This window comes from Dipodomys merriami, unplaced genomic scaffold (genome assembly GCF_024711535.1).
Source record: "Dipodomys merriami isolate MVZ:Mamm:240054 unplaced genomic scaffold, mDipMer1.0.p SCAF_17, whole genome shotgun sequence".
NCBI lineage: Eukaryota > Metazoa > Chordata > Mammalia > Rodentia > Heteromyidae > Dipodomys > Dipodomys merriami.
Window position 1 is genome coordinate 19,141,852 of NW_027203048.1, and position 18,363 is coordinate 19,160,214.

General features: G+C 36.2%; 1 protein-coding gene across 10 annotated transcripts in view; it reads right to left on the reverse strand.

Moving 5' to 3' along the window:
• Positions 1–18,363, reverse strand: part of Map4k3 (mitogen-activated protein kinase kinase kinase kinase 3) — a 149,142-nt gene that overhangs the window by 56,226 nt on the left and 74,553 nt on the right. For all 10 annotated transcript variants that reach the window (XR_011372508.1, XM_070025428.1, XM_070025436.1 and 7 more), the window contains exons 6-13: positions 17,170–17,217; positions 14,768–14,810; positions 12,658–12,730; positions 5,261–5,392; positions 4,999–5,061; positions 4,835–4,916; positions 4,629–4,739; positions 12–90 (exon numbers count right to left, since the gene is read on the reverse strand). Coding sequence is in view for 9 of the 10 variants with exons in the window: in XM_070025428.1 (XP_069881529.1) it covers positions 12–90; positions 4,629–4,739; positions 4,835–4,916; positions 4,999–5,061; positions 5,261–5,392; positions 12,658–12,730; positions 14,768–14,810; positions 17,170–17,217 (631 nt within the window). In the remaining variant the exon portion in view is untranslated. The remainder of the gene's footprint in view (positions 1–11; positions 91–4,628; positions 4,740–4,834; positions 4,917–4,998; positions 5,062–5,260; positions 5,393–12,657; positions 12,731–14,767; positions 14,811–17,169; positions 17,218–18,363) is intronic.

Genomic DNA, 18,363 nt, shown 5'->3' on the forward strand with positions numbered 1-18,363 from the left:
TATATACTTACAGTTAATCTCTGAGCGTGTTTTTTCTTCTCTCACATTTCTACTTGTAGAGTGAATTCTATGTGGTACAGCAACAAGGGGCTAGAAGAAAAACACTAATTATATGTTTAAAGTCATAGCTTTCTCTACAAAATCACTCAAACATGAAAAACACTTCATTTTGTAACAATCAGAACAAAATATTGCAACTTAGTACTTTTTGGGGGGAGGATGGTGAGAGTACTGAGGTTTGAATGCAGGCACTCTTAGCACTCCCAATCCTCTTTTGCATTGGTTACTTTTGAGATATAGTTTCAATCCTGTCTGGGTATGCACTTGCGCTGCAATCCACTTTTTTGGGGTTTCCTGTTGTAGCTGGATCACAGGCATGTGCCATTACACTCCGTTTCATTTGGTAAGATGGAATCTCACTGTGCAGGCTGGACTGAAACTCTAAGTTTGATTTCAGTCTCCTAGCAGCTAGAATAATGGGCACATGCCAATGTATACAGCTATCAGTGGAAAAGGGGTCTTGAGAACTTTTCTGCCTGACTGCCTTAAACCATGACCCTCAGGATCTCAACTTCCCAACTAGTTAGAATTACATTGGTGCCTGGCAAAGTTTAAGCATTTTGCTTGTCCTATGTTGCTCTATTTACCCTTCCCGTGTAGCTGTTGTGTCCAGCTTTCTATAATTTGAGATAAGGTCTTGAAAACTTTTTGTCTAGGCTAGCCTTGTTCTGTAATCTTCCTGAATTCAGTCTCCTAAGTAGCTGGCTTCCAAACATTTTAAAAAGGTAACCACAATAGTAATTTCAACTATGAAGAAATAATGGTTTGCTTCAAGTTTCCTCATAATTTGAATGCTGATATAAGTGAGATGTTGAAAAGCCTTGTAACTTATATTTGTAGGAACTTACAGATTTTACTTTTCAGAAGTCTTTTTTTTTTTTCATTAAAATGTTGCTTCTCATCCCATCAGTTTCTCTGAGGTTTAGATGCTCTTTAATTTCCATAAGCAGAAAATAAGCCAGTATGAATCCTTTTCCTTTAATCTGTACAGGAGTTTCATACCTTGCAATTATTACAGAATCTAACTAGCCAAAAGTGATAGCAAAGGAGGCTAGAAAACTTATATTCTGGGTAGGTCATGTGTTAGATGTCAAGAGTACTGATTTCAGAAAAATGAATGAACTAACAAGTGCAGCTTAAGGAAAGCTTCTGAAAGTGTAACAAACACTCCAAGTGAAAAGGAAAAAAAAAGACTATAGCTGCATTATTTTCCTATTAGAACAGAAGGGATTTTCTTTTTACATGTACTGTTTAAGATGGTTATAACAGGAAGTGGGTTTTGTCCCCACTCCTTTTCAAAAAAAATTCATGTTTAAAATGATTTGTTTCATGTATGGGAAAAAGGACGTGACAAGATTCTGTTAAATATGATCAGGATAATGAACGAATGCCCACTTGAAATTAAAATAGACAGTAGTACATTAAAAACAATCTACAATAATGATAAAAAGTGTGTTTTCCAATGATGAAAGATTTCATTTAACTTTTCTAAAATGTTATTTCATATAAACAGAATCATTTCTGAAATTGCTCATCTGAACTTGAAAAGACAGACCTGTAGAAGGACACAGATTACTATTATTTAATTTGACAAAGTCCATATAGATATTCTAAAAAATTGGAGCTTTAATTTCTAAACATGAGCATTCTCATTATTCTTAGTAAATGTTATATAGTCACAGAAACCTACTATGATGAGTTTATAAGTACACTAATAAATAGCACTGAGAAAAGTGATAAGAATCATTCTAATAAATTATATTTAAAGAAACCTATTCAGTGATGCATGGTTCCCATGATTTTCAAAAACAGTCTTGAGAATACTTCTTGAAAAAACATAAAACCTGTCTTTATAAACTATTTCATTTTTTTTCAAGTGATTTTATTTCAAGAGTTTTATGATTGCTATATCATCAAATAACACAAATATCAGTAACATCCTTTCATTAGGGGGGATAAGAAAGAGTAACAGGGCGTGAATGTGATCAAAGCACATTATATGTATGTATGGAAATTTGACAATAAAAACCTTTTGTAGAATTAATATATGTTAATAAAAACACACTTACTCCCTCCTCCCCGCAGGCCATTAACATATGCAGTTACAATGAGAACTAGATGAGAATACAAACGTTGAACCAAATGAAGATACAGATAATATAATAAACACTAGTTAAGATAAGACCATGGGTTTTCCCCAGAGGAATTTTAGCTGAAGAGCCATGAAGAAATAGCTAGGGACATTTTTGGTTGTCACAAGAGATTGAAGAAGACTACCATCATCTAATTGGAACAGAGATATAGGGTGGTTACCTACAACAAAGGATTGTCTGGCTCAAATGTCAACAGTGCTCAAGTTAAGAAGTCCTGCTAGAAGGGATAAAAAGCAATTGGTTTTTCCTCTGTCAAGAACTGACAAACTATGACCTATGGCCAATTTCCACTGCAATTGTTTTCATAAACCAAGTTTTATTGTGCTAATACTCAAAAACCATCATGAACCACCTATGGTTACTCTACTCTACAAGATAGTTTATAACTGTCACAGAGACTATGTGGTCTAAAATGTCAACCATAGTTTTGTATGGCATTTTAAGAAAAAAAAGTCTACCAACTTCAATTCTGGGTAATAATCTAAGACAAAGGAAATCTAAACATGTACTTACTTCTATCAAATTTATTCTTTGGATCTCACCTTTTTCAAGCACATATAACCAGGCACATATACTTTTACCAAAATCAATAAAAAAATCCCTTAAAATTGCAGGAATTTAGAAAAATATGAAAAAATTTAAAAATGTCCTTTACATATTTTGAACTTTTAAAAAAGCTAACTGCTGATAGTTCAAAAAAAAACCCCTCAAAATATTTTTAACAATTTCATTTAAACGTCCTAATTATGGTTAGTGTGGTGGCCAGCTACTTGCAAAGTGGAAATATGAAGAATCACAGTTCAGTTTTGCAAAATACCCCATTCTCAACCAACTAGTGGATTTAAAAATTTTTGTTTTTCTAATAGGGTCTCACATTTATGCCCAAGCAGACCTAGACAGAGATCAACCTATTCTATGCTTCCTGAATAGCTGTATTGTGCCTACTTTTTTAGTGCTTGAGAAGACACCTTTTTCTGCAGCTGGTTCTCTTGATTTTGGTATCTCAAGTAGCTAGGATTACAGGTGTAAGTCACCATAACCGACTAATAACATTTTTAAAACAAAGAAATGAAACATGTTAATTCTCACTGACTGTAGTTATCTATGTACTATATAGCTATTAGTCTATTTTTTCCAACTCTATATATATTTATGTGTGACAATAATGGAATTTAGTTTTTGTTTTCTGGTTCTGGGTGTTATCCCACCATGTCATTTTTATAGCAGTTTTCTACTGGACGCACCAAAGATTGCCTGTACAAGGATTTTTAGAACTAGATTTTTAAAAACAAAAGTAAAGTAATAAAACACAAAATTCCACCTAGTGTAAGATCAAGAATAGTTTATATCTTTGTCCCCTGTCTTGAACTCATTGCCTGGGCACTACTCTGAGCTTTTTTGCTCGAAGCTAGCGCTCTACCACTTGAGCCACAGATCCACATCTGGGTTCTTGGTTGTTAATTGGAGAAAAGAGTCTCAAAGGACTTTCCTGCACCTGCTGGCTTTAAACTATGATTCTCAGATGTGAGCCTTCTGAGTAGCTAGGATTATAGACCTGAGTTAACAATAGTCGGCTTCCAAACCTTTTTCTTAGGCCTTCTACATAAGACTTGTATAAAGATATCTAGCTGGAAGAATGCTGACTTGACAAAACATTCTTCTTTGACAAAGGACAATCTGAACATCTAAACCACTGGATGGCTTCATTCCATCATACCCTCTTTGAAATTCATACCATTCCCAGTACCTCCCGGTAGAGACCAAGACCATCTGCTTTTCTTACAGATTCAGTAAAAGAATCCTGCCATGTCACATATATTGAGTTTACCTTAGGAATCACAATCATTTCTTGGGCTAGGAATGTTACATATGCCGACAAAGTGAAGCTGTTTTTAATGCCAGTGTTTTTGTTATATTCGGGTTATTTTATTCAAAGAAATAGATTAGTTTGTTTTTATTTCTACACAAGACCATTAATGTGTCAGTCACCAACAAGGTGAATCATACCCTTACTAAGCAATATGAAGCATGGTACAAAGAGTATTTCAAGAAAAAAAATTAAGTGGAGTGTATGCTAACAGCTTGTTTAAGTGCTTTCTCTTTATTTTCTTCTTCATCCAAAAATAACTTTTTTGAAACTATGGTAATTGCAAAAGTGGATTAAAATGACTCTGCCTTTTCCATGTCAGACAATGCTTATCTATAAGTAGTCAAAAAGAAAAATCTAGCACATGAAATCACAGGACAAAGAATTATTCACCCAATGGTTTTTATTATTATTATTACTTAAAAATCCAGAAATTCAAAAATTGATTCATTCTGTGTATATACCTCTCTCAAACGTGTACACAAACACAGAGACACAGAGACACACACATGGAAATATACATGCTAGTTGGTAAAAACAATTCTTACCTCAGGATCATCATCATCAAAATCATGGTAAGTGGAATGATCTGGATTATTTACTTTATCCAACAGCTCTATTGCCAAAGAACGTGTCAAGGGCTGTGTGACAAAAGGGTGCTACAAAAAAAATACAGAACACTTATTTAAAATTTGACTAAACAATATCTTTTGAAAATAGGGCAAATATAGGCAAAATAGGGCAAAAATAATACCTGTAGCAACTTCTCAGCAGTAGGTCTTTTTTTGGGATTTTTGGTAAGTGCCATTTTCACAAAATGATGAAAACTATTTGACCTAAGAAATTTTGGAAATTAGACTTCTACATTTCCTTTTTTGTTCATTTTGCTACGGAGGTTAGTAACATAAAAATACTTACCACTTAATTTTATCTTTTAATTTAGGAGGCTGAAAATTGCTTTTTGTCATTAGAAATAATGCTCTGAAAAAAAATCAATGAAACAGCACATCAGAAAAAATTAATATTTATTTTTAATAATATTATGAACCATATAATGATTTCCAATTCAGGTAAAGTAAGACTAAGTGAATTACTTGCGCATGACATAATAAATAACACTAAGAAGAAAAGAAGCTGTAGCTTCAGCACAGGATTCTTCTTCCAATTTGGACACACTGACCTCATTGGGTGTAGGTCAAACATAGGAGGCTGAAGCTCGGCAAGTTCTATGGCTGTGATGCCTACCGCCCAGAGGTCACAGAGCTGATTATATCCCCCTTTCCTCTCTACAGCCGCGACTTCTGGAGCCATCCTGAGGAAACAGTCCAGAAATTAACTTCCATTTAGTGTCCTTTCCTTCCTACTCCCACTGAGGCACATGGAACTGCTGCCATCGAAAATTAAGGTCTATTTAGGCCTTGGTTTCTGAAAAATAAATGCGTAGTATTTAAAAGGTCCACTTTTTCCAAGTTCTTTAAATCTTAGACAACCCTCCCTCTCTCTCAAGACTCTACTGGTGATACCGTTGCTACTTCACTGTCCATAAACTTATACAAGTATGAGAACAAACACCCAAATCTGTTCATTTCTCTATCCCTCTTAATGAGAAATTATGCAAAGAAACATCTTTTATAATAATCTAATGCATATATACATACATACACACATGCATATGTATTTGCTCTATATCTCCTTATATTAAGAAACTAGTATCTAGCCATTATTCTATCTTCACTGAAACTATCCTTTGGGGCACCAATGATTATCACAATTAGTATTTTTATTTATTATAAACTTTTTTGATGTTTTCCAGTTTTATAATGATGAAAAAGAAAGAAAATTAGGGTCTAGTTTATAAAAATGTATTTATTCAGAATAAAGTTACCTAAATTCAGTCATTTTTTTACTTCTTTTAAAGTTCACTATAGTCTTATTCTAATTATACTTTGATTTTTATGATTACTTTCCAAATACATAAATACATGTTCAAATTCTAAACCATAATTTTGGAAACAACTATTGGAGATAAATATTACAACTCTTCTAGTTTGAAAAAACAATTTACACAGTGTCCTTATAAACATTCCTTCATCTTCCTAGTATGCCTTCAGCAAAGCTAGCTCAGGCAAGTTAAAAATACAATTTAAATAAAACCTCTCTTAACTTTCAAAACATTTGGTGTTAAAAATCAAGAATCTTCCATAAAAATTCAAACTGTACCAAGTGAAATTAAGTGTGTTGGTTATTCTGTTACTGAGAATTAGATTCCATCTAGCTGGTAAAAATGCCCTAGCAGAGGGCCAATGCATATAGGTGGTAGCTCTGAATGAACCAGTCCTTCCAAAAATACCACATCAGCTGATGCTCTCCACCCCTGTGGAAAACACAGAGATAGTTTGGCTGGTGTACCTCCTTTGCTGCTGGTTATGTTGTGTCATGAGGCTCACAGTCACTGGGCCCTTCTTTGCATATATTTCATGTGTATATTTGCTATTGTAAGTACATAATCTGATTTATTACAAAGATAAAGAATAAGTTGTAGTAAAAACAATGAATTCATTTTTTTAAAAAAGCTTGTTACAGTTTCTAAAGACAAACCAAAAAGTCCTAGCAAATCAGAAAAGAATGTAACAACTGCAACATAGTATGGAAGGCTAGACAATGTGATTCTCTTTGGGTGACACATTTGGAAAAAAAGGCAAACCTGTAGAAAACAGAATCACATCAGCAGTATCAGATGTAAAGATGGAAGTGATAATTTACTAATACAAGATTAAAATGAAATGTTTTTGGATGATGGAAATCTGTGTGTATCTAAAAAATTAATACCTCATTAAATTGTGCCTCATTAAACCTGACTTTATAAAACACTCCTGGGAATTGAATTTAGGACCTCAATCTTGCTATGCAAATGTTCTACTATGTCAGCATTATCCCAGACCTTAAAATTACTTTTGATAAGAAATTGTATGTCTTTACATTTAGATCACGTTTGATAAAAAAAAATTGTGTATCTTTACATTTAGATGGGAAAAACATGGTACTTCTAAGTAGGGATCTAAAGTGTGAGTGTTCTCATAACTAACTTTACCTAACTTACAATTTTACATATTCTCAAGGTATTTCCCACACTTCTGTAAAACAGGTAAGTTTTTAATCTCTGGGGCTCGAGGTGGAGTCCTATCAACATTTACTGAGAATGTATACAGAATCAAGTTAGGCTCCAGTGATTCACTGAGAGAGTTCCTTCTTCAAGAGGTCCACAATCAAACTACAGAGACAAAGAGTTCATCAAAATAATAACAGCTCTTCAGGTCCTTACTCCTCTCAAAATAACAAAATGACACAAGAAAGGTCAAACTGAAGGTAAAGAAGAAAAGAACAGCTAACAAGCCAGTTAGCCCCAAATAATCTCTAAAAGTTCAGCCAGTTAGCCTAAAAAAGGAATAAAAGCTGAACTAAGGATAAGTGTAAAAAGAAATAAGTATTTGAAAGTATAAAACTGCCAACAGTTCTCCACTGAGCCCCAAGAATTATTCCTTCCCCATTCCCACAAGATAACCCTCCCCATGCCAAATAAGAGAGGCTTTGGACTTGAGCATACCAAGAATAAAGGAGAACAGTGGGTGGAGGAAGAAGACATGACTTGGTAGATGTGTGTGTAGCAGACCAACTTCTTTCAACTGCTTACTTCTGGAACACTAACCACCAGGCTTATGCTTTACCTCTCCTGGACTAAGAGCTACAAATTAGCTGTGGGTTTTTTTGTTGGTGGTGGTGGATTTCTCTGGAGACAGTCTTATGATGTTGCCCCAGCTTAGCTTAATCTCTAATACTCAGGTGATCCTTCTACCTTAGACTCCCAAGTAGCTGGGGTTGGGCTCTTTTTTTTTTTTTTTTGGTTGGTTGGTTGTGGGGCCCGGGCTATCCCCTCTGCTCTTCAGCTCAAGGCTAGCCCTCTACCATTTGCACCACAGCGCCATTTCCAGGCTTTTCTGCTTATGTGGTACTGAGGAATTGAACCCAGGGCCTCATGCATGCAAGGCAAGCACTCTACCTCTGAGCTACCTTCCCAGCCCTGGGTCGGGCTCTTAAGTTAACTTATAATGCTTTGTTCTTCAAAGTGAACTAAAATACGAGGATTACCAATTTTTTGAGAGAAACCACCTCATGAAAGTATAAAAAGCCAAGAAACTCTTATAAAAAGTAAAACAAAAAAAATCACTTTTAAAAAGTGAGACTTAGTATTGGCACAAAACTAGACCTAAGATCAATGGAACAGGCTAGAACACCTGGAAATAAAACCATGTACTTATAGTTATCTGATATTTGATAAGGGGGCCAAAGATATATGGCAGCAAAAAGATAGCCTCTTCAATAACTGGTTGTTTGGAAAGCTGGACGTCCACATGCAGACAACTAAAAGTGTATACCTCTTTACCACTATGCACTAATAATCAGCTGTAAGTTAATCAAAAACCTCAACCTCAGACCTAAAACTTTGAAACTACTCCAAGGAGTAGGAGAAACACTACAAGTCATAAGCAGAGGCAGAAACTTTTTGAGGAGTCCCAGGGGCATAGCAGGAGAGAGACTTGACAAATGGGATTACTAAAACTAAAAAGGATAGAAAAACAACCAACAGACTGTGAGAAGTTCTTTACCACCAACACTTCTGACAAAGACCTAATATCCAAAATATACAAGGATCTCAAGAAACTAACACTTCCTACATTTAATAAACCAATCACTATTTGGGCAAAGAGAGACTTTTTTTTTTGGTTGGTCATGGGGCTTGAACTCTGGGCCTGAGTGCTGTCCCTGCGCCGTTCAGCACAAGGAGCACTTGAGCCAACAGTTTTCTGTTGGTTCACTGGTGATAAAGAGTCTCACAGACGGGCTGGGAAGGTGGCTCAGTGGTAGAGCGCTTGCCTTGCATGCCTAAAGCCTGGGTTCGATTCCTCAGCACCACATAAGCAAAAAAAAAAAAAAAAAAAGCCGAAAGTGGCACTGTGACTCAAGTGGTACAGCTGAAGAGCTGAGAGACAGCGCCCAGGCCCAGAGTTCAGGCCCCACGACCAGACCACCCCCCTCCCAAAAAAAAAAAAAGAATCTCACAGACTTTGCTTCCCCGGCTGGCTTTGAATGGCGATCCTCAGATCTCAGCCTCCTGAGCCCGTGTGAGCCACGGAGTCCCAGCAAAGAGAGACTTCTTAAGAGGGAAGAACGGCAAAGAAATACATGATTAAATGCTCAACATCCCTGGCCATAAAAGAAATGCAAATCAACACAGCTCTGAGATTCCAACTCATCTCTGTTAGACTGGCCAACACTGTGAGTTTGAATACCAACAAATGCTGGCGGGGACATGGGGAAAAAAGGAATCCTATTACACTGTTGGTGGGAATGTAAACTAGTACAATAATTTTGGACAGAGAGTCTGGAGGTTCCTCAAAAAAACTAATCATAGATCTTCCTTATGACCCAGCCATACCACTCCTGGGCATCTACCCAGAACATCATGAACTAGGATATGATAAAGACATCTGCACATCCAGGCTCACTGCCTCACTACTCATAATGGCCAAGATATGGAAACAACCCAGATGTCCTTCAAAGATAAGTGGATCCAAAGAATGTGGTACCTATACACAATGAAATTTTACAAAACCATTAGAAAGAATAATAGGTCAATTCCAAGTTAAAAAGAGACCAATATAATACGTCCCACTTAATTTAGATACATGCAAAATATTTACTTGGCTTATTCCATTTTAATGCTCCAAAATAAATGAAGATTTGTAAGAAAAAAAAGGACAATAGGTCAATTGCAGGGAAATGGATGGACCTAAAACAAATCATGTTAAGTGAGCTAAGCCAAACTCAGAAGACAAATGGCACATGGTTTTTCTCATATGTGGAAGCTAGATCTAAAATTCACTGGGACATAATAAATTATACACGACTCTGGGTATTCATTCACACACAGTGAGATCAAAGGAGAAACTCTTAAGAGACGAACATAAAGGTGCAATGCCTATGTGCATATGATCATATAAAATGTTTATTGAAATGGACTCCAGGAAATGGAAATGAGTTTTTTCTTTGTGGTTGTTTTCATTTCCTTTTCTTTTTGTCTTGTTTGTTTGTCTTTGGGAGGGAAAAGAGAAGTACAGAAATGGAGGGACAAACAGTGAACAAATGCAGCAGTGGTACTCTCTAGATACTATGTTGAAAATGAACTACACAACTTGTGGATGGGGACAGGAGGGAAAAACTGGGAGGAAATGAAGGAAGGAGGAGTGACACTATCCAAAAAGAAATGTACTCTTTAGTTGACTTTTGTAATTGTAACCACTCTGTACATCACCTTTATAACAACAACAACAACAAAAAATGAAAGAATAAAATTCGTTCAAGTGGTCAGAGACAAAACTAATGAGTTCCAGGGGGGTAAAAAAGTACAAACAAAAAAGAAAAATAAGACCAAATAAACAATTCAGGAGTATGCCCCAGAGATGAAAGACATAAGTCCTTGGATTAAAAAACACAATGCTTGTCAGGTATGGTGGCTCCCATCTATAATGGTGGTGGTGTACCCATGACAAAAGAGGATGGTCCAAGTCACTGTGGGCATAAACTCAAGACCCTATTCCAAAAATAATAAAAGCAAAAAGGGTCAGGGAAATGGTATATATGGTAGAAAATCTGCCTACCAAAGAGTATCTCAAAAATTTTTCTTGAAGGGGCTGGGAAGGTGGCTCAGTGGTAGAGTGCTTGCCTTGCATGCATGAGGCCCTGGGTTCAATTCCTCAGCACCACATAAACAGGGAAAAAAAAGCTGGAAGTGGCGCTGTGGCTCAAGTGGTACAGCGCTAGCCTTGAGGTAAAGAGCTGAGGGACAGCGCCCAGGCCCAGAGTTCAGGCCCACGACTGGACCCCCCCCCCAAAAAAAAAGAACAAAGAAAAAAAATTTCTTGAAGTGCATCATTATGCTACACTGGCACCATGCTGGAAGAAGGCCACATTTAAAGGAATGCATCATGATGCTATCATACTTCTCACTGGTACTGAAGAAAAAGACCCACTAGCAAAACACTTTAAAAAATTCTAACCTAGAATTTGATATCTACTCAAATGATTAATCAAGAGTGAAGTCAGAAATGCAAAGCCTCAAAAATGCAAAGTCTCAAAAAATTTACTTCCATGTACCTTTTACCATAAAGATATTAAAATATGTTTCATTCATAAGAAAAGAGGAAGACTTAGAATCAAAGAAATCACCAAGGTAAAGCACTCCAGGGCAAAGCTATGCAAAACAACAGGACTGGAAAGAATTATTTCATGAACACAACAACAACAACAATGATGACAACAAAAAACTCAACCATCCACAGTGAAACCAACCAACTGACCAAGTCATCAAAACTCAGGACTGACAGTTTGACAGGCTCCATGGTACAGCAAATTTTATAGAGATATCATACAGAATTAGAAAATATGGAAAAGTATGAAAAGTGTTATCTTGGCATTAAAAAAAACTAAGCAAAAAAACTAAAGGGCTGGGAAGGTGGCTCAGTGGTAGCGTCCTTGGCTTGCATGCATGAAGGCCCTGGGTTTGATTCCTCAGTACTATATAAGCAGAAGTGGTGCTGTGGCTCAAACGGTAGAGCGTTAGCCTTGAGGGACAATGCTCAGGCCCAGAGTTCAAGCCCAAGACTGACCAAAAAAAAGAAACTAAGCAAATTAAAAAGTATTAACTGAGGAAAATAATTCAAGAGAAAATATTGAGTATATATTATTAATATATCAATTAACTAATATTAATATATTGATATTATTGATAATGACAATACATGAGTATTAATTGAATCAGCAAGTACATTGTAATAAGATGACTGGAAGATGAATGAGAGCTAAAACCTTTACCTACTATTCATAAGTCTACTTAATGAAATGAACTGAAACAGTTGTGCACCTGTCCACCACTAGTCACAGTGCTTAGTATTTTAACTGGTACACAGTAAACAAAAAAGAAAAATAAGACCAAGAATAACTGAGTAAACAAACAAATGAACAGAAGAGCGTTTATTTGATGGTCAAAGATTCCCTAGAAGACAAATTACTCGGCAAGAAAGAAAGGTCTGTGGATGACTACTAGAAACAAGCTTAAGTGGACAGAGGCCTCACTATACAAGACTTCAAATGCCAAGAACTCCCTATTTAAGCTTGGATTGTAGTCAGTCTCACAAACTGTTCTGAGCAAAGGGATACTGTGAATAGAGCAATGTTAGCATATAGAAGTGGAGAAAGATACGCATAAAAACATCTTGGAAAATATATGTAAGTATGGATTTTCCAGCAAAACTAGAAGGCTCCTGAAAACACCTTCAATCCCTAGGGGTTTTTCTGTCTGATAAAAAGTTATGACAGGATTATTTTTTGGTCAAGTAATTCTATACACAAGTATATATACTTAAATTACTTGTTAATAACCTTTTTAGTTTATAGCTTTAGAAATACTATATCCAATAATAATAAAACAAAAAGATTAAAAACCAATTAAAATATAATTACCAATATGGTGTACCAATGAAAGACTTCCGCTTGGCAATTGTAGCTGTTATCTGTGCAGATACTCCAAAATCAGCTATTTTTTTAAAAAAAAAAAGTAAAACATTTAGAAATATAAAATGAAAGAAAATAAAATTGTTTATTGAAAGTGAAAAATTATAAGTTAATTTTACAGATAAGAGATATTTTCCAACACTACACTAAAATTTTTAACTTTGATGGACTAGTGTTAAAATACTACAAAGCAGTCAGTGTCTATTACAGCCAAATAGAGTCCCATATGAACCAAATAACAAAGGGTAAATGTCAGTAATTTTTTTCATTTATCTTAAGGTTCATTTAATTTCAGGTCATATGTTTACAACCATCCATGCAGAACAAAACTCCAATATGTACTTCCCTATTCCCAAATCTCTCTTGAGAAAGGCAGAGTAATATTTCTAATTTTTATTTTATTTATTTATTTTGGTGCAAGCCCTGGGGCTTGAACTCAATACCTAGGCACTGTACCCTTTTTTGCTTAAGGCTAGTGCTCTACCACTTGAACCACAGTGCCACTTCTGGCTTTTGCTGAGTAGTTTATTGGAAACAAGAGTCTCATAGACCTTTTTACCCTGGCTGGCTCTGAAACTCAATACTCAGATCTGGCTGATATAAATTGTTCATTAAGTCATCAAAAATTAGATTAAATGAACAGACCTTATCTTCTCTATTTTTCTCATATTTACAAGTCACTTACAAAGACTCTATTATATGTTAATTATGCTATATAACATATTAAATATTTTTAATCAGATTCACTTTATAGTTTTATTTTTATTTTATTTTTGGTGGAGCTGGGGATTGAATTCAGGGTCGTGAACATGCTAATCAAGGGTTCTAACTACTGAGCCAACATCTCCAGACCTCATTAAACTACAAATAGTGTATTTTGACTTATGAAATTCAGTATGATTTAGTTCATATTTGTCCTAACTCACATATTTGTTACCCTTTAATACCTATATGATAAAATGACTATATTGAGTCAGACTAGCCATAATCCTAGCTACTCAGGAGGCTGAGATCCGAGAAGCTTGGAGCCAATACAAGCAGACAAATCTGCAAGACTCTTAGCTCCAAATACCCAGCAAAATGCTGACTAGAGGTATGGCTCAAGTAGAGCACCAGCCTTGAGGGGAAAAAGCCTAGTGAGAATGCTAGGCCTTGTGTTCAAGTCCTAGTACCAGTGGCGCGCGCACGCACACATGCACACACACACACCACAACACAAATAATAATATAAACATATAAAGTCACTATACTGAACATTTTTCCTGTTTTAGCTTTCGAATTAAGTCATAATTTAGAACTTTAATTCCTAACTTGAACCAAAAAGTAATAAAATGAAATAAAGTTATTGTTTAAAATAAAGCAACATTCAGCATTTAAATTACATTCTTTTATAATATTGTGTTTTTATTTTATTTTATTTTTTACTTTTGGTAAATCATGGGGGTTGAACTCTGGGCTTGGGCGCTGTCCCTGTACTCTTTAGCTCAAGGCGAGCACTTTACCGCTTGAGCCACAGAGCCACTTCCGGTTTTCTGGTGGTTTATTGGAGGTTTATTGGTGGTTTATTATTTCCTGCCTGGGCTGGCTTTGAACCATGATCCTCAGATCTCAGCCTCCTAGTAGCTAGGACTACAGGTGTGAGCCATTGGCACCTAGTTATGTGTTTGTTTTTAAAGCTGAAGTAAACAATGTAAAATTTAATAAATTTGAGGCACTGGTTTTTAAAATTTCTGTGTTTTTTTGTCATCAACTTGTACATATCTCTAACTAGAAGTCCCATTCTTGAAATTAAAAATGAAAGAGTGCCCAAATGATATTATGTCACAGTATTTTTGCAATAAAGCTGTCTCATATGAAGGACAGATTTTATTACTGCTTAAGAGGAATCAAGCAGAGAGGCAAAATATATTAGACCTTGAGAATCCCATCTAAAAACCCATCAATACTATCTTTGGAGTGCAAATCTACTCCTAAAAGCAAACAAAAGGCCCCAAACAATAAGTATAAACTATGTTTAAGAATTACATTGGTGCATGTGGTAGAATTCAAATTTACTTACCCAATTTTACATGGCCATTATCCGTTAATAGAATGTTAGCTCCCTTCAAAGTGAGAATATTTTAGTTAAACAGAAAGACATTATACTAGATAGGACATATAATATCAAACACATTTATTTAGACATAGAAATACTTAAAAATAAAGTGTGCAATTGAAATGTCTAATTACTATATTCAAAGGAAACTTAATGTCCATACTTTCAGCCAACTTGACTATTCTTATATAACATTCTGTCTTTAGAAAAGCTGCTATTAACGTAGTATAAATGCTAACATAAAGTGACATTCAGTTTTCATCTTATACTTCCTCAATGCCTATACATCATCACAACACTAAAATGCTACTTTACCATGCTATTTTCAGTGGCTTAAATTACACTTTAAACTTGGTTGCAATTTCCTGTTTAAATAAGAACAAAATAAGAAACCCAAGAAACCCTCTCTCGCTAGGAATTCACAATCACTGAACCTGTGCTAGCATAATTATGGAAGGTATCTATCCTAATAAGTTTAGGATAATTCAACTAGCCAAAGGCACACAGTATTAAAATGTCACTCATTTACATGACTTGGTAGCATTTTAACCACTTTTGCTTCTTGACCTGACTTCAAAGATAATAATGACTATTCCATCTTAAACTAATGGTATTACAGGATTTTCTCTCCTCCTTTTCTGCACCTTTAAATGAGTTAAGTCAAAGTAGGTAGGTTCTTTAATCTAAGGTGCTGTTAATAATAAAGTATAGGCTTAGGGAGAAAATTCGTCCCACATATCTCTAATCAATAGTAAGAAGAAACAACAGAAGATGAAAGGGAGAGGGGGGAATGAAGAAGAGATTTCCTGACTCCAAGTCAGTGAAGCTGATTACACCCCTGATACTCTGTAGCTCTACAGAATAATGAGTAAAGGGAGAAAAAGAAGAGATAGGAGACTACAGCAGGGCTTTTAACTTATCTACAAGAACATTCCAGGAAGAATGAACTGTAAACACAAGGACTCAAGGCCAGAATGAGTAAAACGGAGTAGACTGCAGTGTAAGATGAGGTCAGAGAAATGAAGGGCCAGATCATTAGAGGGCACTGTGAAAGCATCTGGACTCCAAAATGAGGACATGGTGAGATGGCAGGAAAGTGACAACACCTAACTTTAAAAGTGAGAGTTTTGATGGCTACTACACAAGTCCAGGAGAAGTCCAGAAGTCCACAGAGGCATGGTGGTGGAGGCCGAGTAGAGACAGCTGGTTAGAATTTACTCAAACTCTGACAAAAGAAGACCAAACTGCCTAGACAATCTCATCACCTATTAATTTAATTTCATACTCTCCTCCTCCTCTTCTTTGTTCTAATACAGATTTTACATTCTCTAAAATAGTCTTATACTTTTGAATTTTACATACTTGCTTTTATTCTAATCTCTATATATGTGTTTGTATTTTATGCATATTGTTCTAAAACCAATATGAACTTGAAACACATGCCATTACTAATTGGAATGCATGCCAATACTACTTAAAATGCATGCCAAACTTCACTTCTGACAAATATCAGTTCTTCCAAATTACCTCAGCAGCAATAACATAGAGCTTTCTTAGTTTATTAAATATAATAAAATCTGAGTCCACTGAAATTTCAAGAACTTGAGAGCATGAGTAAATAAGGGAATTTTCTGAGAAGAAAGTCTATGACATTCTCCAGATACTCAAAAGAGTGACATGATTTGTCCTAATTCCAAAAATGGCTAAGAAATGTCATACTAAAGAAAGCTTGAGAAACAAAAGGAGAAGGATGAACAGGCATTAAAAAATGAAATGAAGAGAATCTAGATTGGAGCGATGACAGCACCTCTAGAAGCATGCACTGTGCTAACTCCAGCATGATCCGGGCACTTGCTCTCTTCTATCAGTTGAAAGACCATAAGAAAATGTCAAAGTTTTTTTTTTTTTTTTTTGTCGGTCATGGGGCTTGAACTCTAGGCTTGGGTGCTGTCCCTAAGCTCTTCGGTTCAAGGCTAGCACTCTACCACTTGAGCCACAGTGCCACTTCCAGCCTTTTCTTTTCTTTGGTACTGAGGAATCAAACCCAGGGCCTCGTGCATGCTAGGCAAGCACTCTACCGCTGAGCCACCTTCCCAGCTCAAGGTCAAATAACTTAAAGCTTACTATCTGAAGCTTAGCTACTAGAAGGAAGCTATGGGGCCTAACCTGTATCTGCTAGTGACTATAACATGAATCCACTGACTATATCCCTCCCCCCCCCCCCAAATCATGGGGCCTGAACTCTGGGTAAGCTGCTATACATCTGACACAAATTTATGAAGTAGAATATTCAAAACAAGTTTGTTGAATAATCTGCTTATTTAAAAATGAAGGGTGGGTTATTAGGTTAGAAATATAATGTATACCTTTATATCTCTGTGCATTTTTCCTTTACTGTGCAGGTAATATAATCCCTAGAGATTAAAGACAACAGAAAAATAAGATTTTTATCATAGAATGTAATTTAGGAATGGAACAGTTTATATATTTTTTTTCCCTACAGAAAGTCTAGAAATAATAATATTTAAATAAAATGGCCTAGAAGATAACAGAATCTTGAAAGTGAAGAGCTGGTGGTACAGCTCTAATCCTAAAGTACTTGCCCATAGCAAGCACAAGGCCCTTGGTCCAATCTCTAAGTCTCTTCCACCAAAGGAAAAATAAAAAAAACACAAGGAGAAAAATTAAAGTTCAGATAGCATTTTTCTGTTTTTTTGTTTGCTTGTTTTGTTTTGTACCAGGACTGGTGCTTAAACTCAGGGCCTCAGGCTCTTGCTTGGCTTTTATTTTTTTGGGGGTCCAGTCGTGAGGCCTGAACGCTGGGCCTGGGCACTGTCCCTCAGCTCTTCAGCTCAAGGCTAGCGCTCTACCACTTGAGCCACAACGCCACTTCCGGCTTTTTTCTTTTTGCTTATGTGGTGCTGAGTAATCGAACCCAGGGCCTCATGCATGCAAGGCAAGCACTCTACCACTGAGCCACCTTCCCAGCCCCTTGCTTGGCTTTTTTGTTTTAAGGTTAGCACTTGAGACATGACTCTACTTCTGGGTTTTTGCTGGTTAACTATAAGTAGAGTCCCACAGACTTTAGCCCCAGCTGGCCTTGAATTGTGATCCTTAGATGTCAGCCCACTGAATAGCTTGGAATACAGGTGTGAGCCACCAGTGCCCAGCTTAAAGGTCAGTTGGAACCATTAATTTTTCTAAGACAATTTTCAATAAACTCTAGAAATAGCTGTAAATACTTTTTGTGTGTGCCTGTAAATAACTTTCAAAGATGTATATTCAGTTGGGCACTGGTGGTTCATGCTTATAATCCTAGCTTCTCAGAAAGCTGAGATCTGAGGATAGGGTTTGAAGCCAGCCTGGGCAGTTAAGTTCCTGAGATTCTTATCTCCAATTAACCATCAAAAAACCATAAGTAGAGCTGTGCTCAAGCTCCAGGATAGCCTTGAGTTTAAACCCTAGGACCCCTGCCCTCAACGCCCCCCCCCCCCAAAAGGTATTTATCTAACCAGTTATCCATCTAGTACCATGATGGATTTCAATTCTCACCACAGTGC